At 40.4% G+C, this 27,982-nt stretch overlaps 1 protein-coding gene across 11 annotated transcripts in view; it reads right to left on the minus strand.

The window, feature by feature from the left end:
* The window catches only part of HERC2 (HECT and RLD domain containing E3 ubiquitin protein ligase 2), a 275,737-nt gene that overhangs the window by 111,418 nt on the left and 136,337 nt on the right, over window positions 1–27,982 (minus strand). For all 11 annotated transcript variants that reach the window (XM_053582031.1, XM_053582025.1, XM_053582027.1 and 8 more), the window contains 4 exons: window positions 27,507–27,685; window positions 22,332–22,516; window positions 20,324–20,479; window positions 18,603–18,788 (listed from right to left, as the gene is read on the minus strand). In XM_053582031.1, the coding sequence (XP_053438006.1) occupies window positions 18,603–18,788; window positions 20,324–20,479; window positions 22,332–22,516; window positions 27,507–27,685 (706 nt within the window). The remainder of the gene's footprint in view (window positions 1–18,602; window positions 18,789–20,323; window positions 20,480–22,331; window positions 22,517–27,506; window positions 27,686–27,982) is intronic.

Raw genomic sequence — 27,982 nt, forward strand, 5'->3', positions numbered from 1 at the left:
GGCCCTCACCCAACACAAAGCACACAGTAAGACTTCAGATGTGATTCAGACCCAACAAAATAGATACAAAGACAAACCTCTAGATCTGACCAGATCAGAGAAAATATAACTGATAGAAGAACATGCTGGACTAGGAAGGGAATGTGATCAACCAAGTTCAGAAAATGTGAAATTCTCCAGAACAAACACCCTGCTTCTCCGAAGAAAGAACAGTATGGCCAGACACTGGGAGAGGAGAGCAGGGGCTCTGTTGCTGGGAAAGGCAACCAGGGGTGAAGGTGCACAGTTTTCTGCACCCCAGAAAGGTGGCTTTGTCTCATAAGTGCTCCTTGTGGTACGAGAACCTAAGACGGGAAAATTCCATTCTTGGCTATAAGCTAGACTCGGGGGTTAATTCCTCCCTGTTTGCTAAAACAGCAGAGACACAGGAGTTAATTCTTCCCTTCTTGCTGATAAGGCCTTGAGAAATGTTTCCCCAAGACAGCTGGAGATTTAGCACCTGTCTGAGGTTGAACTGTTGCTCTTCATTCCTTAACTTCAAATTACACAAAAGTTTCATTTAACCTTTTAGGGAGGTGGGTGAACAGAACAAACAGCCTGGGGTCCCTGTAGTTTATCTTTAAATTACATGCTCCAGACTTAGAAATGACGTGTACGGGCTTTGCAACATTTATGCTGAGGAGAAATTTTTACGGCAGTTTCAACTAGTGCTTTTGTTCTTTATTGTTACTTATTCTTATCTGATGAGTTTGGATATATAATACAGTGAATAAAGATGAACAATCTCTGTCAGCCCGAGTGAGCCCACAGTCTTCCCTTAATAAATAATTCATTCCATCTGTGTCGTTGACTGGGCTAGAGGACAGCAACACAGGGGCATTAGCCCCCAATTCCCAGGTACACACCCTGCTCAGACCCTGCCTTAAAATCACCACCAATAAAAAGCATTTTTGAGACAGTCCAGGAAAATTTAACGTGGACAGTGTGTTAGATTAAGAAATCACTATTAATCTTGTGCACTAGCCACATACACTGAGGCTGGCGGGTTCCAACCCAGACCAGGCTAGCTAAATAACAATGAAAACCGCAACAGAAAAATAGCCAGGCGTCGTGGCACGTGCCTATAGTCCCAGCTTCTTGGGAGGCTGAGGCAAGAGAATCTCTTAAGTCCAAGAGTTTGAGGTTGCTGTGAGCTATGATGCCATGACTCCACAGCCCTCTACTGAGGCAACATAGTATAACTCTGTCTAAAAAAAAAAAAAAAAAAAATCTCAGGGCTGGGGGTGGGGGAGGGGTGTGTGTGGCCCCTGTGGCTCAATGGAGTAGGGCACCGGCCCCATATACTGGAGGTAGCAGGTTCAAACCCAGCCCCGGCCAAAAACTGCAAAAGAAAAATCTTGTAGATAGGAGAATGATATCATGGTTTTGAGTTTTCTTTTAAAGTTCTTGCTGGGTGAGGCACCAGCTACTCAGAAGGATGAGGCAGGAAGGTCACGGGAGCCCAGGAGCTCAAGGTTGCAGTTCACTGTGAGGACACCTGGGAACAGATGCTGCATTCCAGCCTGGGCAGCACCGTAAGACCTCGCCTCTAAATAGGTAAATAAATGAAGTTCCTTACCATTCAGAAGTAAAATGTGTCCTAGAATGTTTTAAAGGAGATAAATGCTTTAAAATAGCATAAAAGTATGGGAGGAGGATGTAAACATTTGTTAAAGTTGATTCTTTTACTATTTTATCTACTTTAGTATGTATTACAAAATTCTCATAATAAATAGGTTACAAAACATCGGTGTGATAATAAGCATCCATTTCTCAAAAGGTTAGAAAAATATCAGATTAAAACCCTAAGAAAGGGGCGGCACCTGTGGCTAGGTGGGTATAGCACCAGCCCCATATACCAAGGTGGCACGTTCAAACCTGGCCCCAGCCAAACTGCAACAAAAAATAGCCAGGCATTGTGGCAGGCGCCTGTAGTCACAGCTACTTGGGAGGCTGAGGCAGGAGAATCACACAAGCCCAGGAGTTGGGAGGTTGCTGTGAGCTGTCATACCAAAGTACTCTACCAAGGGCGATAAAGACTCTGTCTCTAAAAAAAAAAACCCTAAGAAGGAAGGAATAAAAAGTGTGATAGCAGCATGAGATAAACTTATAGACCAATGCAAAAGAACAGAAAGCCCCGAAATAAATCCTCACATAGTTAGCGAAATGGTTTTTGAAAAGACAACTAAGATCTTTCAATGGGGAAAGTACAGTATTTTTGCCAAATGATGCAAGAAAAACCAGGCTCAAAGATATAACGTAAGAGCTAAAAGTATAAAACTCTTAGAAGAAAACACAGAGGAAAAACATCATGACACTAAAAGCTTGGGCAATGATATCTCAAATATGGCAACAAAGGAAAAAAACAGCTGAGTTGTTCTGTGCATCCAGTGACACTACTAAGAGTGAGAAGACAATCCAGGTGCGAAAAAACATTTCAAATCCTACAAATCTAGAATATATAATGAGCTTCTATAACTCAAAATAAAAAAGCCATCCAATTCAAAAATGAGCAAAGGACCTGAATAGACATTTCTCCAAAGCAGGTATGCAAATAGTTCTTCAGCACATGAAAAGATGTTCAACACCACTAATTATCAAGGACTTGTAAAACAAAATCACAAGGAGATACCACCTCCTACTCATTAGGGTGGCTACTATAACAAACAAACTCAATGAACCTGAAAATGAAAAATAAAAATTTGGTGAAAGTATGAACAAACTAGAACCTCCATGCACTACTGATGGCAATGGAAAATGGTACATCTGACATAGAAACATACAGTTATTCACCAAAAAATAGAACATAAAATTACCATATAATCCACCAATTTTACTTCTGGCTGTATACCAAATAGAAGTGAAAGCAGGAACTTGAAAAGATAGTTGTACCCATATGCATGCGAGTCAAAAGGCAGAAACAACCCAAATGTTCAATGACAGATGAATGGCAAACAAAATATAGTATCTATCAATATACACACAATAAAATATCAAAAACTTAGCCTTAAAAAAAGAAAATTTGAGCACACTACAACATGGATGAACCTTGAAGACATGCTGAAGAAGCCAATCACAGAAGGACAGACACCATATGCTCTTGACATGCAGAGAGTCCTGAGTGGTCAGGGTCATAGAAACAGAACATACAACAGTGGATGCCAGGGGCTGGGGGAGGGCAGACTGGCTAAATATTGCTTCATAGGCACAGAGCTTTAGCTGTGAAAAATGAAAAAATTCTAGAGATGAATGGTGGTGGTCATGGATGCACGATAAAAGAAAAGTACTTAATACCCTTGGAACTGTATACTTAAAAGGGGTTAAAATGGTTTATTTTGATCCTGCAATCCCATCACTAGGCATCTACCCAGAAGAAAAAAACTCATTTTACCATAAGGACATTTACACTCAATTGTTTATCACACCTCAATTTATAACTGCCAACGTGTGGAAACAACCTAAATGTCCACCAAGCCATGAATGGATTAGCAAACTGGGATATAAGTACACCATGGAATACCTACCATTCAGCCATTAAAAGAGACAGAGACCTTACATCTTTTGTATTAACTGGAACTGAGTTGAAACACATTCTTCTTAGTAAAGTATCACACAAATGAAGAAGCAACAATCCAATGTACTCAATTCTAATATAAAGCCAGCAGACAATCTATTATCCACATAAGAGAAAAACTCCAATCAATTCAAGATGGGAGGCAGGGGCATGAGGGAGCGGAGGCAGGGGATGAGGGAGGGAGATGAATATGCTCCCACTTAATGGGCACAATATTAGGGTGTATAGCACACATCTTGGGGGAAGAACACTATTACAAGAGGGACTTAACCTAACAAATGTAAACACTATAACCTAATTCTTTGTACTCTCAATTAAACTGAAACAATAAAAAATAAAAAATGTTAAAAATGGTGTATTTTCCCACAGCCAATATTTTACTGAATGGAGTAAAACTGAAAGCTTTTCCTCTTAGAACTGGAACCAGACAAGGTTGTCCTCTGTCACCTTTACTATTCAACATAGTGCTGGAAGTTCTAGCCAATACAATTAGGCAAGACAAGGAAATAAAGGGAATCCAAATGGGAGCAGAGGAGGTCAAACTCTCCCTCTTTGCTGACGACATGATCTTATACTTAGAGAACCCCAAAGACTCAACCACAAGACTCCTAGAAGTCATCAAAAAATACAGTAATGTTTCAGGATATAAAATCAATGTCCACAAGTCAGTAGCCTTTGTGTACACCAATAACAGTTAAGATGAGAAGCTAATTAAGGACACAACTCCCTTCACCATAGTCTCAAAGAAAATCAAATACCTAGGAATATACCTAACGAAGGAGGTGAAGGACCTGTATAAAGAAAACTATGAAATCCTCAGAAAGGAAATAGCAGAGGATATTAACAAATGGAAGAACTTACCATGCTCATGGATGGGAAGAATCAACATTGTTAAAATGTCCATACTTCCCAAAGCAATCTACCTATTCAATGCCATTCCTATCAAAATACCAACATCATACTTTCAAGATTTGGAAAAAATGATTCTGCGTTTTGTATGGAACTGGAATAAACCCCGTATAGCTAAGGCAGTTCTCTGTAATAAAAATAAAGCTGGGGGCATCAGCATACCAGATTTTAGTCTGTACTACAAAGCCATAGTGCTCAAGACAGCATGGTACTGGCACAAAAACAGAGACATAGACACTTGGAATCGAATGGAAAACCAAGAAATGAAACTAACATCTTACAACCACCTAATCTTTGATAAACCAAACAAGAACATACCTTGGGGGAAAGACTCCCTATTCAATAAATGGTGTTGGGAGAACTGGATGTCTACATGTAAAAGACTGAAACTGGACCCACACCTTTCCCCACTCACAAAAATTGATTCAAGATGGATAAAGGACTTAAACTTAAGGCATGAAACAATAAAAACCCTCCAAGAAAGCATAGGAAAAACACTGGAAGATATTGGCCTGGGGAAAGACTTCATGAAGAAGACTGCCATGGCAATTGCAACAACAACAAAAATAAACAAATGGGACTTCATTAAACTGAAAAGCTTCTGTACAGCTAAGGAGACAATAACCAAAGCAAAGAGACAACCTACACAATGGGAAAGGATATTTCCATATTTTCAATCAGACAAAAGCTTGATAACTAGGATCTATAGAGAACTCAAAGTAATCCACATGAAAAAAGCCAACAATCCCTTATATCATTGGGCAAGAGACATGAATAGAACTTTCTCTAAAGACGACAGACGAATGGCTAACAAACACATGAAAAAATGTTCATCATCTCTATATATTAGAGAAATGCAAATCAAAACAACCCTGAGATATCATCTAACCCCAGTGAGAATGGCCCACATCACAAAATCTCAAAACTGCAGATGCTGGCGTGGATGTGGAGAGAAGGGAACACTTTTACACTGCTGGTGGGACTGCAAACTAATACAACCTTTCTGGAAGGAAGTATGGAGAATCCTCAAAGCACTCAAGCTAGACCTCCCATTTGATCCTGCAATCCCATTACTGGGCATCTACCCAGAAGGAAAAAAATCCTTTTATCATAAGGACACTTGTACTAGACTGTTTATTGCAGCTCAATTTACAGTCGCCAAAATGTGGAAACAGCCTAAATGCCCACCAACCCAGGAATGGATTAACAAGCTGTGGTATATGTATACCATGGAATACTATTCAGCCATTAAAAAAAATGGAGACTTTACATCCTTCGTATTAACCTGGATGGACGTGGAAGATATTATTCTTAGTAAAGCATCACAAGAATGGAGAAGCATGAATCCTATGTACTCAATTTTGATATGAGGACAATTAATGACAATTATGGTTATGGGGGGGGGACAGAAAGAGGGAAGGAGGGAGGTGGGTGGGGCCTTGGTGTGTGTCACACTTTATGGGGGCAAGACATGATTGCAAGAGGGACTTTACCTAACAATTGCAATCAGTGTAACCTGGCTTATTGTACCCTCAATGAATCCCCAACAATAAATAAAAAAAAAAAAAAAAAAAAAAAATGGTGTATTTTATGTTGTGTATATTTTACTGCAATTTTTTTAAAAGTTGGGTCTCCACTCTGCCCCACCCCATCCATCAGATTGGTCACAAAGAAAACTACAGGGCAAGATGATTACATGGCAAATTCTAACACTTGTATACACATGATTCCAAGAAAAGGCGTGAAAAGAACATTCTCCAACTCACTATATAGCACTGGCACAATATGGGTACAGACCCCTGAACGCCTTTTATGTTTTCCTACTATGTGGTCCATCAGCTAGTTTCCCCCAACTAGCTAACATTCTCAGATGGAAAGACTGCTAATAGAAACTAACAAGGGTGAGCTACCCTCTTCCTGAATTATAGCTTCACTGTTAGCAAAGGGTGGTTATCAAAAACTTATAGGGACAGTTGGCCAGCCACATGCACCAAGGGTGGCAGATTTGAACCCAGCCCAGGCCAGCCAAACAACAACAACTGCAACAAAAAAATAGCTGGGCATTGTGGCGGGCCCCTGTAGTCCCAGCTACTCGGGAGGCTGAGGCAAGAGAACTGCTTGAGCCCAGGAGTTTGAGGTTGCTGTGAGCTATGATGCTCTAAAACTCTACCAAGAGCCACATAGTGAGACTGTCCAAAAAAAAAAAAAAGAACTTATAGGGCTTTCACCTTTCGGCTTGCAGGAGGCCAAGGTGCAGCTTTCTTTGGTCGTCCCAAATCCAGGTTCATCCGACACCAGCCACCTCTACCACGCCCCTGAAGTTTGACCACAACAAGATCAAAATCGTGTACCTGAAGTGCCTGGTGGCAAAGTCAGTGCCACATCTGCCCTGCGCCTCCCAAGATCAGCCCCTGGGTTTGTCTCAAAAAAAGGGTGGTGATGACATTGCCAAGACAACCGGTGACTGGAAGGGTCTGAGGATTACAGTAAACTGACTCTCCAGAACAGACAGGCCCAGACTGAAGTGGTACTTTCTGCCTCTGCCCTCATTATCAGAGCCCTCAAGGAACCACCAAGAGACAGAAAGAAACAGAAAAGCAGTAAACACAATGGAAATATCACGTTTGATGAGACTGTCAACATTGTGACTAAAGATGCTGCATCAATCTTTAGCCAGGGAACTCTCTGGAACCATTAAAGAGATCCTGGGGATGGTCCAGTTGGTGGGCTGCAATGTTGATGGCCACCACCCTCATGACATCATAGATGATGTCATCAGTGGTGCTGTGGAATGCCCAGCTAGTTAAAAAGTACAAAGGAAAATGTTTCAATAAAGGAGCATTTGACACCCAAAAAAAGAAAAAGAAAAAAAAAAAAAACTTACAGGGGCAATATAAGAAAAGAAAATGGGACAGCACCTGTGGCTCAAAGGAGTAGGGTGCTGGCCCCATATGCTGGAGATTGCGGGTTCAAACCCAGCCCCGGCCAAAAATAAAAAAAGAAGAAAATAACAGGTTATAGAAAAAATTATAGAAAAATGACAAACATAGATGCAAAATTGTTTTTAAAAAAAGAGCAAACCAGGCCAGGTATGGTGGCTCACACCTGTAATCCAACCAGTCTGAACAACCAAGCTCGAGCTCAGGAGTTTGAGACCAGCTTGAGCAAGAGCAAGACTCAGTCACTACTAAAAATAGAAAAATTACTCAGAAATTGTGGTGGGCACCTATACTCTCAGCTACTTGGGAGGCTGAAGCAGGAGAACTGCTTGAGCCCAGGAGTTTGAGGTTCCTATGAGCTATGCTGAGGCTATAATACTCTAGCCTGGGCAACAGAGTCAGACTATCTCAAAAAAATAAATAAATAAAAGGGAAACTAAGACCAGCAATATGTATTAATATAACAAATATATTACGACTAGGCAGCTTTATTCCAGAGATAGAAGGCTGATATACCATTTGAAAAGTCAATAATTCACCTATTAATAGAAAAAAATTATGTCATCAGGAAATGCAGAAAAATCTTTTGATGAAATTAAACATCAAATCATAGCTGGGTGCGGTGGCTCAGGCATGTAATCTTAGCATTCTGGGAGGTTGAGGCAGGTAGACTTCTGGAGAACAAGTTCAAGAACAGCCTAAGCAAAAGCCCACCTCTACTAAAATTAGAAAAACTGAGGCAAGAGGATCACTTAAGCCCAAGAGTTTGACACCATGGCACTCTCGCAGGGCAAAAGCTTAAGACTCTGTCTCAAAAATAAATAAATAAATAAATCATAACTGAAACCACATCACAAAGCACAAATAGAAGGAAACATCCTTAATATTCAAAAATACCTACTAAGAGATTCCTACTCACAAACATCATCCTTCATGTATGAAATCTGGAAAGCTTTCCCTCAGCTACTAGGAAAAAGACAAAGATTTCCTGTCACTATTTCTACTCAGAAAAGCACTAGAAGTCTTAGTAAGTGCAACAAGAGGGGAAAGGCTGTGAGATCAGAACAGAGACAGGTACAGAGAGTCACCTGACTGAGACGAAGGCAGCACTACAGAAGAGTAACCAAGTATGGTCTTTTCACTCAAAGGTGCTGACACTAAGACTTTATGATCAGAAACCCTACCATGAAAATGACATGTGACCCATACCTTACAACATGCAAAAAATCAAGTTCAAGTGTACAGTAGCTTTAAATGGGAAAGACAGTATGATAAAACTTGTAAAATATGGAAGAAAATTTGAAAAAGAAGATTTACTGAGAAAGAAAAAGGTTTACAGAGAAAGAGCAAGGTATAGGCTTACACCTTAGACATTCACCATAGACAATGAATGGCCCCCATTGTCCCAACAAGGAAAAAGCAGAGGCAGGGAAAGGCTTCCCCCTTTAAAACATTTTAATATTTTAAATTCTTTATAGGTTCAACTATATATATTTTTTTATTTCCGGTTAAATGAGGGTACAAACAACTAGGTTACAATGTTTTCATTTGTTAGGTAGAGTCCCTCTTGTTGTGCCATACACCCTTACTTTATGCCCAGTAAGTGGGAGCTCACCCATCCCCTGCCCTCCTCTTCTCTCCCGTCTTCCCTCTCCCCAAACTTGAATTGACTTGAGTTTTTCTTATTTGGGAATGTATTATATCATCTATTGGCTTCTTATTGAGTACTTGGATTCTTACTTTTCCAATTCTTATATTTTACTAAGAAGAATGTGTTTCAACTTCATCCAGGTTAACACAAAAGATACAATCATTGCTCTTGTGGCTGAATAGTATTCCATGGTACACATATTCCACAATTTTGCAACTGTAAACTGAGCTGCAATAAACAGTTTAGTGCAAACATCCTTATGATAAAATGATTTTTTTTCTTCTGGGTAGATGCCTAGTAATGGGATTGCAGGATCAAATGGAAGGTCTAATTTGAGTTCTTTGAAGATTCTCTATACTTCCTTCCAAACAGGCTGTTTAGTTTGCAGTTCCACCAGCCGTGTAAAAATGTTCTCTTCTCTTCACATCCACGCCAGCATCTGCAGCTGTGAGACTTTGTGATGTGGGCCATTCTCACTGGAGTTGGGTGATATATCGTGGTCACTTTGATTTGCATTTCTCTGATGATTAGGGACGATGAGCATATTTTCATTATGTTTATTAGCTATTCATCTGTTCTTCAGAGAAGGGTCTATTCATGTCTCTTGCCTAGTGACAGATAATATTATTTGCTCTTTTTTTTGACTAATTTGAGTTCTCTGTAAATTCTACATATGAAGCCTTCATTAAATTTGAAATATGCAAATGTCTTTTCTCATTCTGAAGGTTGTCTTTTTGCTTTACTTACTGTATCTTCAGTTATGCAGAAGCTTCTCAGTTTAATAAGTCCCATTTGTTTATTTTTATTGTTCTTGCAATTGCCACTGAAGTCTTCTTCATAAAATCTTTCCCAGACTGACATCCTTAAGAGTTTTTCCCACACTTTCTTCTAGGATTTTTATCATTTTATGTCTTGGATTTAAATCTTTTATCCATCTTGAGTCAATTTAAAAAGTGGTGAAAGGTGCAGGTCCAGTTTCAGGCTTTTACATGTGGTTACCGAGTTCTCCCAACACCATTTACATGTGGTATCGATTCTTTCCCCTAGTGTATGCTTTTCTTTGGTTTATCGACGATCAGATAGTGATGCTAGACTGATTTCATCTCTAGGTTTTCTATTTTGTTCCATACATTTGTGTCTCTATTTTAATGCCAGTACCATGCTGTTCTGACCACTGTGGACTTGTAATACTGCCTGAAGTCTGGCAAGGTGATGCCTCCAAGCTTTGTTTTCATTACAGAAAATTGTCTTGGCCATATGGGTTTTTTTTCTGGTTCCATACAAAATAAAGAACTATTTGTTCTAGGTTTTCAAAGTATAATGTTGGTATTTTAATGGAGATTGCATTAAATCTACACATCACTTTGGGTGGTATAGACATTTTAGCAATGTTGATTATTCCCAGTCAAGAGCAGAGTATGTTCTTCCATTTGTGGGGGGTTTTTTTTTTTTGAGACAGAGCCTCAAGCTGTCACCCTGGGTGGAATGCCGTGGCATCACAGCTCACAGCAACCTCCAACTCCTAGGCTCAAGCTATTCTCCTACCTCAGCATCCCAAGTAGCTGGGACTACAGGTGCCTGCCACAATGCCTGGCTATTTTTTGGTTGCAGCTGGCATTGCTGTTTGGCAGGCCCAGGCTGGATTCGAACCTGCTAGCTCAGGTGTATGTGGCTGGCACCTTAGCCATTTGAGCCATAGGTGCCGAGCCGTGTTCTTCCATTTGTTAATGTTTTCTGCTATTTCTTAGGATTGCAGGTAAGAGAAGATTAAGGGCACTGACATGTGGGCAGAGGACATCAAACTCTCCCTCTATCCTGATGATATGATCTTATACTTAGAAAATACCAGAGACTCAACCACAAGACTCCTAGAAGTGATCAAAATATACAGTAACATCTCAGGATATAAAATCAATGTCCACAAAACAGTAGCCTTTGTATATGTCAATAACAGCCAAGATGAGAAGGTAATCAAGGACACAATTCCCTTCACAGTAGCTTCAAAGAAAATGAAATACTTAGCAATATACATAACAGAAGAGGTGAAGGACCTCTATAAAGAGAACTGTTAGACTCTAAGGGAAAAGATTTCTGAGGACACAAAATGAACCACCACAAAAAGATGAACAAATTTGGGCAGCGCATGTGACTCAAAGGAGTAGCGCGCCGACCCCATATACCGGTGGTGGTGAGTTAAAACACAGACCCAGCCCCAAAAAAAAGAAACCGAAATTCCGTTTCATTGTATTAACTAACTTCTACTTATAAGGAAGCATATTAAGAGAATATACATCTTAACACAATAACTAAGAGAGTGCTGTGAAGCCTATGTTAACCAGTTTGATGAAAATATTTCAGATTATACATAAAACCAGCACATTGCACCCCATGATTGCATTAACGTACACAGCTATGACTTCATAAAAAAAAAAGAGAGAGAGAGAGAGAGAATATACAGGCCAGAATAAGAGAAAAGTCTCTACAAAAAGCAAAAGCTGAAGGCTTTTAGCTCAAATATACAATAACACTCCTATCGATCATTAAAAAGAAAAAAGATAACCCTATAGAAAAATGGGCATAAAGTTTGAACTGGCAACTTGGTGCCAGTAGCACAGGGGTTATGGCTCCAGCCACCGAGGCTGGCAGGTTCAAGCCGGGCCTGGGCCAGCTAAACAATGACAACTGCAACAACAACAACAACAACAACAATAATAGCTGGGCGTTGTGGTGGACTCCTGTAGTCCCATCTACTTGGGAGGCTGAGGCAACAGAATTGCTTCAGCCCAAGAGTTTGAGGTTGCTGTGAGCTGTGATGCCACGGCACTCTACCAAGGACAACATAGTGAGACTCTGTCTCAAAAAAAAAAATCTGAACTGAAATTTTACAAAAGAGAATATCCACTGGTCAATGCACACATGAAAAGGTATTAAACCACACTAATAATCAAGGAAATGCTCACTGCAACCACAGTGAGATTCCAATGTCCATCCACCAGAATGGCTGCAACAGGAAGTGCCAATCATGGAGAGTGGGTCTTGTGGGGACAAGTGAGAATTCCCACAGTTTGCAGTGGAAATGATTATCCGGACAAGTCATGACTAAAGGAGCATTTCGTATGGAAGCATCCTCTACAAAGCAGCAACTCCACCAAGAAACAGACCTAAGAATGTTTAAAGCCAAGTATTTACCCTAACCTACTCCTGGAAACCACCTGTATTTCCAACAAAAGTAGAATGAATAAATTGTAGTATATTCCAACAGTAGCATACTATGTACATAGCAATAAAAATGAAAGAATTCACTAATGGAATGAAACTCAGAAACCTAATGCAGCAAGAAAGAAGCCAGACCCCAATCACTGGTGGGTACATGCTGTGTAATTCCACTTACAGGAAGTCCAAGAGCAGAGAAAAGCAAATCTGTTCAGAGGCACACAGTGAGAAAGAAGGTGCCAATGACCTCACAGAGACACCTTCTGGGGAGATGGCGGCTGTGTTTTGGGAGGCTAAGACCCATTCTTTAGCCCGGGTGGAGATAATACGGGGTGTGTGTGTGTGTGCGCGTGTGTGAGATTAATCACAGAGCTGCTTTGGGTACTTTTGTGCATGTGTTATACTTCACAATTAAAAAAGGACCTTAATATGAGTAACCTACTAATCAAGTTAATACCCTAAAGCATATTTCATATAGAGACAAAAGTAACAAAAAAAATTTAAGTTCACTGTTAAACAAAAAGAAAAGAATGTGCTGAAAGTATTAACTATTGAAAAATTACAAAATCGGGAAGAAAATTTGGTTTCTCCTTCGCTGTGTAAATTCTGAGTATGCTGCCACATTCTCTGCATCCTAATGACCTACAAGTACTGAAAAATCTGAAAGGAGGATGCTGAGACAACATGAAAGCCAAGAAATAGAACCGTGGATGTTTAGGGATGTCACCACAGAATTTACTCCAGAAGAGTGGGAATACTCGAACCCTGCTCAGTGGAACTTATGTAGAGATGTGATGTTAGAGAAATATAGAAACTGGTCTCTGCGGCACCCCCTATTACAGGAAGCAATGACCAGTCTTTTCAAAACCCCAGAGAAACTCAGGCCTCTGGGCATATGTTTGGATTATGTGTTCAGCCAAATGTTTCTGAAAAGAAGAGATTTAAAATTGAAGAGCATATTTATGAATGTCGTCAAACTGATGAGGCATTCAATAAAACATTGTTATCCTTCCACCAACCGACATGCCAAAATCTACAACTGGGATTAGTATGCTAAGATGTTTTTCCGGTCATCGTTGCTTAATCATTATCAGGGAATTAATAATTAGAAAAAGCATTACATAATCAATAAAATTTTGATATCCTTTTTACAGAATTTTACTTAAATAATTACCTAGGTGATTATGCTGATGAGAGAAATTATGAATGCAATAAACTTGAAAAGACCTTGAATCAAGTCTCATGCTCTATAAAATCTCTAAAAAGCTCAATATCCAGAGATTTAGTATAAATGTAAACAATGTGAGAAAGTCCTTCATCAATGTTTAAAGCTTATTACCTACCCATGATGATGTCCATAACCAAGAATATTTCTATTAAGTGTGCTGAATTGTGGAAGCTTTTCCCCAGTCAGGGAAACATTCTAAAACTCAGGGAATTCATACAGAGATAATGGAAAAAACTCATACAGACATAATAAATGCAAGAATGCCTTGGAGTAGTCATCCAATCTAAAAAATTGTGATGCCCTAACTCCATCCCTTTTGAGCAAGTGGAACCAGCAAGCAGCAACGCTGCAGAAACAGGAAGGAAATTTAGCTGAGAGCTGCAGAATTCTGTGAGAACTGAAAAAATCTTGCAAAAACCACAATACTGTCACAAGTCTGCCTGGTCTGTCTGTGAGCAGTTTTTAGATGTGTAAGAGACCCTTCCCTATAATTCTAATCTGGCAGATATTGGCTTCTGTATAAGTGTGTTTATGCTAGAGCTTCCCATCCCCCACTTGAAGTGCCCTGTAAAAACACTGCACCCCCCCCCCCACTTTAAGGTGGTCACGAGACTGTGGTGTGAGCCTACTCTTAACAGGCCAGCCTAATAAAGGATCCTGGCTTAATTCAAGCTCAGTACGCTGATGTTTCTCTATAATTCCACTCACAGGTACAACAAAATAATATAGTTCATAGTTGAGAAAACTCCTAGAAATGTAAAGAATGTGGCAAAGCCTTTAATCATTTTTCAAATCTTAGACAAAGAATATCAGAGGACTAACACTAGAGAGAAACCTTACAAATGTGAATAATGTGGTAAAGCCTTTAAATGGGGCTTAACACTTATAAAACATTAGAGAACTCATACTGAAGAGAAACCCTACATACATGAAGAATGTGGCAAAGCCTTGAACCAGTGCTCAAATCTTACAAAACATCAGAGAATTCACACAGGAGTGAAACCCTAGAAATGTGAAAAATGTGGCAAAGCCTTTAAATTCTGCTTAAACCTTAGTAGTCACAGCAAAATTCATACCTGAGAGAAACGGTACAAATTTAAAAAAATGTGGCAAGGCCGTTATCCAGTATTCAACCCTTATAAAACATCATGTAATTTATAATGGAGAGAAACCTTACAAATATGAAGAATGTAGCAAAGCCTTTAATGGTTGCTCAAACCTCATACAACATAGAGAATTCATACTAGAGAGAAACCCTACAAATGTGAAGAATGTAGCAAAGCCTTTAAATGGGGCTCAGACCTTACAAAACATCAAAGAATTCATACTGGAGAGAAACCTGACAAATATGAAGAATATGGCAAAGCATTTAACCAGCGCAGAAACCTTAGACGACATCAGATAATTCACACCAGACTGAAACTCTACAAATGTTAAGAATGTGACAAAGCCTTTATTTAACTAGTGCTCAAACCTTACACAACATCAGAGAATAAATACTGGAGAGAAACCCTATAAATGTGAAGAATGTGGCAAGGACTTTAAATGGGGCTCACACTTTACAAAACATCAGAGAATTCATACTGGAGAGAAATCCTACAAATGTGAACAATGTGGCAAAGGCTTTAACCATACTTCAAGCCTTACATAGCATCAGAGAATTCATACTGGAGAGAAACCCTACAAATGTGAAGAATGTGGCAAAGCCTTTAAATGGGGCTCAATACTTTGATAACATCAGAGAATTCACACTGGAGCAAAATCCTGCAAATGTGGGAAAGCCTTTACTTCTCATTTTCGCTTTCATAGACATCAGAAAATACATACTAAAGAAAAAAAATACTAATGTAAATAATTTGGCAAAGCCTTGTCACATCTTTCTCAACATCAAAAAATCCATAATACTGAGGAGAAATGCTAAAAATTTGAAGAATGTAGCAAAACTTTTAACTGTTTTTCAAGGTTTATTCAACATTAGAAAATATATACCACAAAGAAACCATAAATATGTAAAGACTGGCATATTCTTTACTTAATGTTCAGGCTTTAGACAGACAGGAAGAGAAACCCTACAAATGTAAAAATATCCGAAAATTTATATTGCAGAAACCCTACAGATGTAATACAAGTAAAAAGAGTTTTATTACAAATATACAACTTGGACATCACCAGGGAGTTCATACAAAGAAAAACATTTACCAGACAACAAATGTGTGGAAGTATTTAATTAAAACTTAACTGTAAGTACCTCAAAGGATTCACACAAGTAAAAACTAAAGGACATTTCTAGACTTTACATTAACTTCGTGTATTCACTGTAGAGAAAAATGTGAAGATCACATAATTTGATTTTATTTTTCAAAAGAGCAGTAACTTCTATGTTTTGATAGGTATAATTATTAATATATTCATGGATGCTTTGTACTGAAAATATTTACAATTATTCAAAAGTGGTCAGGACAGGTGGCGCCCATAGCTTAGCGGGTAGGGCACTGGCCACATACACCCAGGCTGGCGGGTTCAAACCTGGCCTGGGCCAGCTAAACAGCAATGACAACTGCAACAAAAAAAAATAGCCAAGATGTGGCAGGTGCCTGTAGTCCCAGCTACTTGGGAGGCTGAGGCCAGAGTATTGTTTGAGTCCAAAAGTTGGAGGTTGCTGTCAATGAAAACGCCATGGCATTCTACTCAGGGTGACAGAGTGAGACTGTCTCACACACAAAAAAATACTCAAAAGCAAATACTGATGTAGTTTAATCCTCAAATTACGAGTCCTGAATATTATTTGATGTAATAGAGAACATAGAAATCTTTCTCTTTTTTTTTTTTTTTTGCAATTTTTGGCCAGGGCTGGGTATGAACCTGCCACCTCCAGCATATGAGGCTAGCACCCTATCCTTTTGAGCCACAGGCGCCAACCCTAGAAATCTTGAATATTAATTGATGTGATATGAGTAGAAATAAAAACATCTTTACAGATATCAGAGGAAAATAAAAATAACTCCTATATCTTTACAGATATCAGAGGACAGTAAAGTTAACTCCTATCTGAAAGGTCAATATTCAAATCAATGTGCACTAAATAGCCTCCATCTTTAAATAAAGCATAGCTCTAAGAGTACTATATTAGACAAAAAGTAATGCTTCTTGAGTGTATGTGACCAAGTAGCACATAGTGAATTTCAAAATGCTTCATTTAGGCTATGGATTAATAAACTCATCTCGTTTAATAAAAATTATAATATCTATGTTAAATATCCTAAGACTATTTTCTTTATTTTTTTGAAATGAAGTCTTACTATGTCACCCTCGGAAGAGTGCCATGGAGTGACAGCTCACAGCAACCTCAAAGTCTTGGGCTTAAGCAATTCTCTTGCCTCAGCTTCCCAAGTAGCTGGGACTATAGGAGACTGCCACAACACCTGGCTATGTTTTTTTTTTTTTTTTTTTTTTTGGTTGTTTTCATTGTTTGGCAGGCCAGGGCTGTTTTCGAACCTGCCAGCTCTGGTGTATGTGGCTGGCTCCCTAGCCACTGAGCTACAGGCGCCAAGCCCCTAAGACTGTTCTCCTCAGGACAATTGCTAACACTTGTTTTAGGTCTCTGTGTTACAAAGATCTTGGTGCGTAGGAGCAGAGGAAGAGAAAGGCCTGAAGATAGATGATTTCAGTCCATCTGCCTTTTTTTTTCTTGGAAGAAATTATTTAAGTCTTTAAGATATTGAAATTAAAGGTCCTGTTTTCAAATTTGTATTCAGATTGAAGGAGAGTCTCTGTTCAGGGGGCTGAAAGGGTCAGCTCCCATGTCTCAGATGTCATGTCCTTCTCCTATCTGGGTAGAAAAAAGGCATCCCTTGTTTCCCAAAACCCAGGAGCCAAAAACGAAGAAAGACTGAGAAAGGCCAGGTGTCCCTGTTTTTTCTCAGAGAACTTAAGGTCCATAGGACCTTAAAAAGCCTAAAAGAAGATCTAGCTTTGGGTTTGAAGCAAAAACAAAAAAGGAAAAATGAAACAGTTTGGGGTCCTTCTAGTTAGACACACAAGAAGCCTAAATTGGGATTCAGTGGTGGGCCTGAAGTGAGAAACGAAAAACCAAACAGGCCCCAGAAGAGAGCACAGCACTGTGACAAAGCCCTCTAATTAGGTTCAAACTGACAAAGGAGTGAAGAAAGGAACCAGGGGGATGTGAGGACATCAGCAGTTTGGAGCAAGGAAAAGAACTGAGCCTGGGGGCTCTGTGTGAAGCTGTTTAGAAATCTCACTCACATCTGAATGGCAGTTGGGGCAAAATGCTCTAGGACCCTCAGATAGGCGGATCAGCTGAGCCAGGTCTAGGTACAACCAGACTAAGTTCTCAGACAACTGAGGTGACAAGGGAGGCAGCAGACAGCTCCAGTCAACCACCAGTCCGGGTCTTTAGCACTATATGAAAAGGGTCTCTACCTGCACCCAGGGCACAGGCTCCATCTTTGCATTGCCCATGTAGGTCGCCTTCCCCTTTCAATAAACCTGGCCTTACTATCTATCTCCTCTGGGACCTCATTCTGGGCACCACTGTTTTCCTCTTTCAGTAATGACTTAGATTCAAGAATGCCGGAGCTCAACATTTTGAGAAGATGAGTCTCACCTCAGTTCGACATGCATTACAAACAGTAATGGGATATGCTCAGCTGACTCCAAGAATTCCCTACCTCATTAACATCAAATAGCAAAGATGACTTTGTAAAGTCTTCCTGCATTAATTTATGCCTCCTGAGCTGACTGTTTATAAACCACCCCAATAATACCTTCTAGAGACATCTCCCAGGAAAGGGTTTCCCAGAACTTTCTAAAACGTCCTTTTCAGGATTTAACAACTACCAACAGAAAATATTCCTTAAACACAGCCCAAAGATCTGATTTGGACTATCTTCATTTTCCACTTTCCTCAGTGGACATGGCAAGTAATTGGTTTTCCTTTGTAAAATATTCTTTCAAACAGAAAGGCAACAACAGATCAGACAAAGACCAAATTTCCCTCAACTTTAAGTCCTATAAGCGAAAACAGCATACCCATTATGCCAGGCCAGGCTAACTCTTCATGGTCGTCCCGCTCCTTCCCTGGTGCCAGGTGGTTGAACCGGTCCAGATGCTCTAACAGGCCGCCCAGCAGAGGAACAGCACCAGCTTCCTGCATGAGCCCAGCATTTTTACTGAGCAGAAGCACTATAGAAACCACCAGTTCTGGAAGGAGAACACCTATATTTTAAAAGGGGAAAAAAAAAAACAAAAAAAACTAAGATTTAAATAAAAGTGTTTATCCTATATAAGCCACTAATAATTTCCCCTATGTTTACATTTTAATAAGTCACAAAATAAGGATTATCTCTACTCTTTTTTTGAAACAGGGATAGCTATCAAACAGAAATCTTTGGAACTATAAAAATATTTTCCACAAAACACTGTTTCAAACACAGAACTATGAACTTTTATTCAGAAAACTAAATTTTTTTTGGCTCAGCGCTCATAGCTCAGTGAATAAGGGCTCCAACCACATACACTCAGGCTGTCAGGTTTGAGCCACCCCAGGCCTGCTAAACAACGATAACTGCAACCAAAAAATAGCCATGTGGTATGGTGAGTGAGCCCAGATACCTGTAGGCCCAGATAATCACGCTGTGGTGAGTGAGCACCTGTAGGCCCAGATAATTGGGAGGCTGAGGCAAGAGAATCATTTAAGCCCAAGAGTTTGAGGTTGCTGTGAGCTGTGATACTACAGCACTCTACCAAGGGCAACACAGTGAAACTGTCTCAAAAAACAAACAAACAAAAAAAACCCAGAAAACTAAATTTTTTTGTTTTGTTTTTGAGACAGAGTCTTACTCTGTTGCCCTCCATAGAGTGCCGTAGCATCACAGCTCACAGCAACCTCAAACTCTCAGGGTTAAGTGATTCTCTTGCCTCAGCCTCCCAAGTATCTGGAACTACAGGTGCATGCCACAACACCTGGCTATTTTCTTGTTTTTGTTGTTGCAGTTGTCATTGTTGTTTTAGCAGGCCAGGGCCAGGTTCCAACCCGCCAGCCTCAGTGTATGTGGCTGGCACCCTACCCAAGGAACTACAGCGCTGCCAACTAAAGGTTTATTGTTATGTTTACTACCAGAAAGAAACACTCAAAAATAATACTCTAACATCAAAAAATTAACTTCATGTTTTTTTTTTAAGACACAGTCTCACTTTGTTGCCCTGGCAAGAGTGATGTGTGGTGTTGTCCTAGCTCATGGCAACCTCAAACTCCTGGTCTCAAGCCATCTTTTTGCTTCAGCCTCCCAGATAGCTGGGAATAGAGATCAGGATGCTCTTAAGGGATCCACCCACTTCAGCCTCCCAAAGTGTTAAGATTACAGGTGTGAGCCACTGGACCTAGCCCCAAAAAATTAATTTTAAAAAGTATTACGTAACAATTATTAGGTAACTTTATTAAGGTCCCAAAGGGGGCAACTAATTCTTATGTCATCAAAATAAAAGTAGACAATTACCCTGGACCTCATCATTGAAGTACTAATAAAGTATATATAAATCTAAATCACCAATTATATTTACAGTACTATGAGTTCCACAACTGATGACATACAGAATTGCCAGTAACTAACAAAACTAAAGGAAAAACAGCAGGATGACAAGAAAATTGATAGAGTAAATGCAGGCAGATTTATTAGGAAAGGGTACATTTCAGCTTTCATCAATCTCCCCAAATAAACATTAAGTCCATAGGCAAGAAATAAGAAAGATACCAGTGAAGTCTCCTTCCACAATGCAGGCCACCTCTGCAAAGTGCCGCCAGCTGGTGGAAGCAACGCTTGCTGCCACAGGCAGTATGTCCCCGATGTGTGTGCACAGAAGAGCTGTGTACTTCTTTAGCAAGGAGCCCACACCCATTAGCTCAGGGCCTTGAAGAAAGATTGTCGAAAATTTCATTTTCACTATTAAAAATTTATTCTGTGAGGCTCTCTACCCCTCCCATATGCTCCCTTTACACATTCTCCACCTGGAATAATTTTCTCTACTAAACCTTAGGACCTGGCTCTTCCTACATCACATAACTTAAAAAATAGTGAATGTTTTTTGAAAAATAGTGACATATTTTATATTCTGAACTACATACCCAGGTACCTGGATATATAAATACAGAAGTCCTAATTTACAGGGTTTTTTTGGCTGGGACTGGGTTTGAACCCACCACCTCCATTATATGAGCCACAGGTGCTGCCCTACAGGGTTGTTTTTTTTTTTTTTTTAACATGGTCTTGCCATGTTGCCCAGGATGGACTCAAACTCCTAGACTCAGCAATCCTCCTACCTGCTAAGTAGCTAGGACTAAAGGCGTGCACTACCTACCACACCTGGCTCTAATTTTTTTTTTTTTTGTAGCAACAAAGTCTAACTTACCTCCCTGGGTAGAGCGCCGTGGCATCACAGTTCACAGCAACCTCCAGCTCCTGGGCTTAGGCGATTCTCCTGCCTCAGCCTCCCGAGTAGCTGGGACTACAGGCGCCCGCCACAATGCCCAGCTATTTTTTTTGTTGCAGTTTGGCCGGGGCCAGGTTTGAACTCGCCACCCTCAGTATATGGTACTGGCACCCTACCTACTTAGCCACAGATGTCGCCCACTGGTTCTAAATTTTTTTAATTTCACATATAGTACACAAGTGTTTGTTTTCTTAAAGCTTATAGATTATTCCCAATAAACAAATCTAAACATTTTTTCAGTTTCAAAAAATCTTTGATTTTCTGCCTATATGGCTCTTAATAGCTTTTCAGTCCTTGTGACTTTATGCCTTCAAGACAATCACCTCTTTCAGACTAAAACTCACCTGTTTAAATATAAAGTTTCCATCAATAATTGTGTAACTCTTTTCAGGAGGTAATTGAGTTACTTTAGAAAAAACTAGCTATAAAAATATTAACAAAAACAGGCTTGGCACCTGTAGCTCAGTGAGCTGGTGGGTTCAAGCCTGGCCCGGGCCTGCCAAACAGCAATGATAATTCCAACAAAAAAATAGCCAGGTGTTGTGGCAGGCACCTGTAGTTCCAGCTACTTGGGAGGCTGAGCCAAGAGAATCACTTAGGCCCAAGAGTTGTTGTGAGGTTGTTGTGAGCTGCGACACCACGGCACTCTACCTAGTGAGATTCTGTCTCAAAAAAATATTAACAAAAGCAGTAGGCCTTCCCATGCTTCGCAGAGAAAGCTCCTTGGTGGAGAGGCAGCCTCCGCCATGGGTGCTGGCAGGGCACCGCTCCCTCTCTGGTGCACGCTCGGCCAGAGCACTTACACACTGCCCTATTTCCACCTCATTGCTCTCTCAATTCTGCAGGTGAGAAGTCTCTGGCCCCAGAAGACTTAGTCCAATGTCTAACAGTAATTAAGTGGACCTTTAGCTGAAACTCCATCTTCCTCCCCTACACCCAGCTGGCCCCAGTGTGCCATGTGAACAGTCTATCACTGCTCAGTCCCCACGTCAGTGTCCAACACTCCATCACTAACACATGCAGATGTGACAGATCCTCTGTGAGACCACCCAACACACCCATTTCTGATGGCTTAACAAGTTAAATGTTAAGACAACAAAATTAACAATATTGATGAGTATAATAAAGAAATATTTAACCAAAACGAAGCCCCCAATTCACTGCATTTCATAGTATAAGAACCACACACATCTTGAAACACAGAATCGACACATCAAAAAGCTTACATCGAAAAGTTCTAAATACCTGGAAAACACATGTTAAGAAACTTACTAGAAATATCTGAAGTCTGACCAACACTTTCTCCTGGATAAAGTTTACTGATCAGTAAACGCTGAAAACGAAGTAGCAAATCCAGTGAAGCAGATCTTTCACGGCTGTGTTGTTCAAAGTCCAGACATGATGAAATCCGGCGAGCAACATCTTTCAGTCTCGCTACAGTCTGAGAAGCAATGTTTCTATGGAGGAAAAGGAGGATTGAAAAATTAAACAAGAAGAGGCAAGGGTAAATGCTAACATGAAGGAGCATCACAGGTCTGTATGAGGTGGCTGCTGCTGGCTTCATCCTCAAACCTATGTCATCCTCAAACCACACAGTGACAGGAGATGCTCTGTGCTATAATGTGCTCCCAGAGCACTGTGCAAAGTGACCCAACATGAGAAAGGATCCTGCTTGGAAAGAAATACTTCTGTACAAACCTCTAGAAGAAAAGACAATTATGTCATTGTCTTCTGTCCAAAGCCGCACTTCAAATACAAACATGATGCTATTCTTAAAGACAAGACTTTCCGGGTTGCTGTCCCTGCCCTTCAAGTCTACCTTGAGCACCTACTCAAGGGCAGAGCTGGGTTGGGCCATGTGGGGGGTGCCCCCGGCTGAGGAATATGGCAAGGAAGCCCCGAGTAGGCACAAACACCCCAGAACACAGCAACAAAGGGGCATAGGCTTCAACTCCAATGACAATGTGATGTGAGCAAGGAGCCAGCAGCAGGTGAGAGAGGAGAGCTCCTGCAAGGTGCAATCAGAAGAAGTAATGTTCTGGTTCCTGGTGCAGTCTTCAAGGGGACACGGGCAGGAGAACAGGACAAGGAACAGAGAAGGGCAGGGCACCCCCATCCCCAGAGTCTAGGACGGGATTCTGCAATGCTGAGCCAGATGTGAAACTTAGTAAATGCGGAATGTAACTGTCTTAGCACAATAACTAAGAAAATGCCAGGAAGGCTATGTTAACCAGTGTGATGAAAATGTGTCAAACGGTCTATGAAACTAGTGTATGATGCCCCATGATCACATTAATGTACACAGCTATGATTTAATAAAAAAAAAAAAAAAAAAAGGAAGACAATGACGACTTGTCTACATTTAAGGAAGGGACATTTTCTGTCAGCGTGAAAGCATATTAGAGGGGGTGGGGGCATACCTGATAAAACCCAGTTGTCACACAGGTGAACCAGGCCTAGTCATAGGTACTGAGGATGAGGATAAAGAGAAGGGACTACGTGACTGGAGGTAGGAAGCTGGCAGAGGAGAAAAAGCTGAAGCAGGACGGGATTCCAGATCCTTCCCACCAAAAGTATGTGTGGCTGGGGTGGCCGACGCCTGGCACCTGGGGATCTCTGCACACCAAGGGCAAAGGCATGCTTTTCACGTCACTTCTTTGATTCATAATGTGATAGCAGGTTTGCTGAAAGCTGTCAATTTGGCCAACCCCTATGACTCACACTAGGAAACTACCAGCAGTGTGACCAAGGTCAGGAGACAGAGGAGCCAGTAGTTGGGAGTTCCACAGCAACTCAAGTTGTACCCAAAGGTCTGCTAAGAAAAAAGTATACCTGAGCCTGGCCCCACAGCAAAGCCATGCACTGGACTCTCCACTGCTTGCCACCTCACCTTTCAACTTCAATACCCAACATCCTGACCTGGTAACATCGTAACAGAGGAACAAGTCTAGAGTCTGGCATTTATGCTACTGAAGGGGCAAAAGTCAATAATATAATAATAATTTTTAACTTATTTCCTTTAATTTAGAGCCATAATTAAAATGCATAATTTTAAAGGGTTTACTACTTACAGAAACTACACAGGTCTTTCTTTTCAAATAGAAATAATATTCTGTGGCTCTTTGCCAAAATAAGACTAAAAAATTCCTCTTGAATCTGTTTCATAGCTTATTTTTGGAAAGCAGCAATTTATTCAACCCAAGTTTTCCAAGGAAAAAAAGGCATGAGATGTCTCAAAATCTCTTACATCCTTATACTAATTTTCAACAATTCCATTAGCCAAGTCAACACATTAAGTATCCTTCAAATACCAACACTTAAGGTAAGAAAATAATGTCTATCTGTGCAAAGGGGAACACATTATCTATGCTTATAAAATGTAAGAAATGAAATTATGGATTACAGGTGTGCTGTTAGTGAAAAGGGTATGCAATTTTCTTTTTCTATTTTCCAAAATTTTTGTGAGGCAGTATTTATTTCTATGCCTAAGTTCTCGTTTTGTATTTTTTTAATAAGTTCATGTTTACTATAAATCTGCAGTGGAACCAATGTGCTACACAGGACTGCATGTACCACCATGGCCAAAAAGCCACACTCAGTGCAGATGAAGACACAGCAGACAGCTGTCCCACACAGACAGGGCCGCAGTGGAGCAATGGGAGCAATTTAAAATTTTCTATTCATGACATTAATAAAAGAAAAAACACACATAACATTAATTATAATAATGTACAACATTTATAGCAATATATTTAAAATATTTTAATTTAAGATGAAACCAAAAGAAGAATTATTGAGACTTTCTACACTGGCGTTTCACTCCAAGTCTTCAAAAGCCACTGTGTATCTTACACATGTAGTTAGATACATGTAGTTAGATACATTCATATAGTTAAACTGCATTGAAAACACTTGATCTGCACTTAAATTCACAAAATGTGCAGTTGAAAGAGTATACTGATACAGTCAAGTTATTTCAAACATACTTTTAAAGTTCTCTAATAATTGAATGTAGTTTTTAATTTTCATTTTAATTGATAAAAATTAAATGGATGAAATATTCAGCATCTTGACTACACTGGACACATTTCAAGTGCTACACAGCCAACTGCGGGTATACAGCTGGATGGGGTCGGGGCAGGCCAACACAGCTGCAGGTAAAACAGAGCTGGTCTTGCTAAACCGACTACCAACTTCTTTCCACTACCACTGACTAAACTAATGGACCAGGAAGAAAGGCCTCCCCTCCTGAGAACAAATGACCCACAGAGGAAACTCAGCACTAGCCCTCTGCTAGGGACATTGACAGACCAGGACACAGCCTCCCCAGTGAAGGAAAGTGCACTCGACACCTAGAAAAGCACTTCTGGAAAACATTCACTTTAAAACTTTTGCACAGAACTCTACATTTTAATTACAAAGCACTTAACATCCATGTTGTCATGGGATCCTTAATTAACTCATGAAAGGGAACCTAAATCTTATTCTTACTCCCATAATCAATGTGCTAAGTGTTGACCCTTTTTTTTTTTTTATTATTAAATCATAGCTGTGTACATTGATATATTCATGGGGCATCATTCACTAGCTTCACAGACCGTTTACCAAGTTTCACATATAGTGTTGACCCTTGATTAACTCCATGAAAGTGAACCTAACTCACATTCTCACGCCCATAATCACTGTGCTGGGTGGAGGTTCACCTGCCAAGTTTATTCTTGGAATTACAACTGAAATTTTCTAAACCGACTACCAATTTCTTTCCACTACGACTGACTAAACTAGTCCAATCCTCTTCACTTCAATCTATTAATTTAAAGATCAGAGTGTGTGAAATATCCATGAAGATAAACAATCATGAGATCTGAAAAACTAAATTCAGAGAAAAGTTTTTCAAAATAAAGTTGGGACTAGCACTAAAACATCCAGTTTCAAACTTTCACCACATACGCACTTAATTCTGGTTTTCCTAGCAGCACAAAGCAGGCCTGCTGGTGCCTCCCACCACACAGCTGAGCACTGCAGCCCTGCCCAGGGCCTCTGCTCTCTGCCTGGCAGCTGAGGCAGTCATTAGAGAAAGCAGTACATGCAGAAACTAATCACACCAAGGAGCCTAAGCTTACAGAAAGCAGTTTTTGGCAGAGCTGGGTTTGAACCTGCCGTCTCTTGCATATGGGGCCCAGCGCCCTACTCCTTTGAGCCACAGGCGTTGCCCAGAAAGCAGTTTTTTTTAACTAGAGGTTCAATTGTTTTTCATTTCTAACGAATCCCGTACATAAATAGATCCCTTGCAATGTATTTTTTCGCTTTTTTTTTTTTTTTCCCTCACAGTTTTTGGCCGGGGCTGGGTTTGAACCCGCCATCTCTAGTATATGGGGCCAGCGCCCTACTCCTTTGAGCCACAGGCACTGCCCTATTTTTTCGCTCTTTTTGAATGAGCTGCTCTAGCAGACAGTGTCCCTGGCCTTTGTCAAGGTCAGCTTCTAGTTTATTCTTACTTCCTTCTGATCTGGCCTTCCCAAATAATACTTACCATTCTTTCGTTTACTTTATATTTCTTTTTTTTTGAGAAACAGTATCAAGCTGTCACCCTGGGTGGAGTCAGCCCTGGCCTCATAGCTCACAGTAACCTCCAACTCTTGGGCTCAAGAGCTCTTCTTGCCTTAGTTCTTCTATTCTTAGTAGAGACAGGGTCTCACTCTTACTCAGCCTGATCTCAAACTCATGAGCTCAAGCAATCTACCTGCCTCAGCTTCCCAGAGTCTGGGATTATATGTGTGAGCCACAAGGCCCAGCCACGTTTACTTTAGTTTTTAAATTAAAAATAATATAGATACGGCTTGGTGCCCATAGCACAGTGGTTATGGCACCAGCCACAAACTCTGAGGCTGGCGGGTTTGAACCTAACCCCGGCCAGCTAAGCAACAACGACAATTGCAACAGAAAAATAGCTAGGCATTGTGGCAGGAGCCTATAGTCCCAGCTACTTGGGAGGATGAGGCAAGAGAATCGCTGAAACCCAAGATTTTGAAGTTGCTGTGAGCTGTGATGCCATGGCATTCTACTGAGGGTGACATAGTAAGACTCTGTCTCAAAAAATAAATAAAAAATATATAAATCTATAACATACAGATTGAGGCCATGATACAACCAATTAAAAAAATAACCTTACAGGAATGATTTCTACTTGCATCTACCTGCTTATTAATGAAAATCTTCTTATATGTTCATTGCATACTCCAATTTTTCAATTTCTTTTCCATGAAAATCTTTAGAATCTCCTCACTCAACCTCTCCACTAACCTATATTTTTAACTCTGTTCTTTACCTAAAGCCTATCCTAGCTAATTCTCAGAATATTTATTCAGTATTCTTGCTAGATATTGCTACCTTAGTATGAAAATAAATAATTGTCCCTTAAAACTGAACACCATTAATCTTACTTACCTAAGAAGCTGCTGTACAAGCTGAACCAAAGGCAAACACTGTTTGCCTGAAGACTCATAGATCCCAGTGTTAATAAGGTCTTTATCCAATGGAGTCCTGCTTCTATGAAATGTTGAGGCACTGGCTTCCTGTTCATCAATTTCTTTTTCCTTCTGTGCTTCTTTTTTGGCTTCAATATCCTGTAATTCATAAAACAGAAGCTGGTTTCCAGAGAGCTCATTAGCAAGCAGGAAGGCACGCTGGGCCAGGCCCTGACCCCAGTGCCCAGCTGGCCCAGCCTCATGTGCTAACCACACACTGGCCCGTCAACAAAGGCTCCCACCCTCCACCAGAAACCCACTGTTGAGGTGCTCAGTTTCTAAGCAGACTATTCTTCCTTTGGATCCAGTGTCCAGTCTCCTCTGTGAAGTCCCTAAAATCTTTATCCCTGATATTGGCTCTAACGAACACCCAATGTGATTTGCCCCATGCTCATG

The sequence above is a fragment of the Nycticebus coucang genome, chromosome 2 (assembly GCF_027406575.1).
Source record: "Nycticebus coucang isolate mNycCou1 chromosome 2, mNycCou1.pri, whole genome shotgun sequence".
In the NCBI taxonomy this organism is placed as follows: domain Eukaryota; kingdom Metazoa; phylum Chordata; class Mammalia; order Primates; family Lorisidae; genus Nycticebus; species Nycticebus coucang.